General features: G+C 58.2%; 1 protein-coding gene across 1 annotated transcript in view; it reads right to left on the bottom strand.

Annotated features, from left to right (window-relative positions):
* Positions 1 to 392, bottom strand: part of LOC119587396 (complement factor H-related protein 4-like) — a 15,406-nt gene that overhangs the window by 9,136 nt on the left and 5,878 nt on the right. The window contains exon 7 of the mRNA XM_037936134.1: positions 28 to 234. Within this exon, the coding sequence (XP_037792062.1) occupies positions 28 to 234 (207 nt within the window). The remainder of the gene's footprint in view (positions 1 to 27; positions 235 to 392) is intronic.

Raw genomic sequence — 392 nt, 5'->3', positions numbered from 1 at the left:
CCCAAACCCAACCCCAAACCCACCTACCTCTCACGCAGGCGCTCACATTTTCCCAGCCACTCTCCGTGCATGCAATGGCCTGCACCCTGACATCACTCCCGACGTCCAGCGCATAGTGGCCCGACAGGCAAGTGGCATTAACGACAGAACCGACCATCCAGACAGCCGCGAACCAGTCCGTGTCCGCGCTGGGCACCGTCGGTTCGCCGGAGCAGATGACGGCGCCGGGGGGAACTGTTGGAGATTGGGGGAGGGAGGGAGAGAATGATGGTAGGGATTTGTTGGAGAAAGAGCGAGGGAGAATGATAATAGGGTTTTGTTGGAGAAGGAGGGAGGGAGGGAGATAATGATGATAGGGTATTCTTGGAGAAAGGGGGAGGGAGGGAGAGGTT

The sequence above is a fragment of the Penaeus monodon genome, chromosome 22 (genome assembly GCF_015228065.2).
Source record: "Penaeus monodon isolate SGIC_2016 chromosome 22, NSTDA_Pmon_1, whole genome shotgun sequence".
NCBI lineage: Eukaryota > Metazoa > Arthropoda > Malacostraca > Decapoda > Penaeidae > Penaeus > Penaeus monodon.
This window is presented reverse-complemented; position numbering and strand designations above follow the sequence as displayed.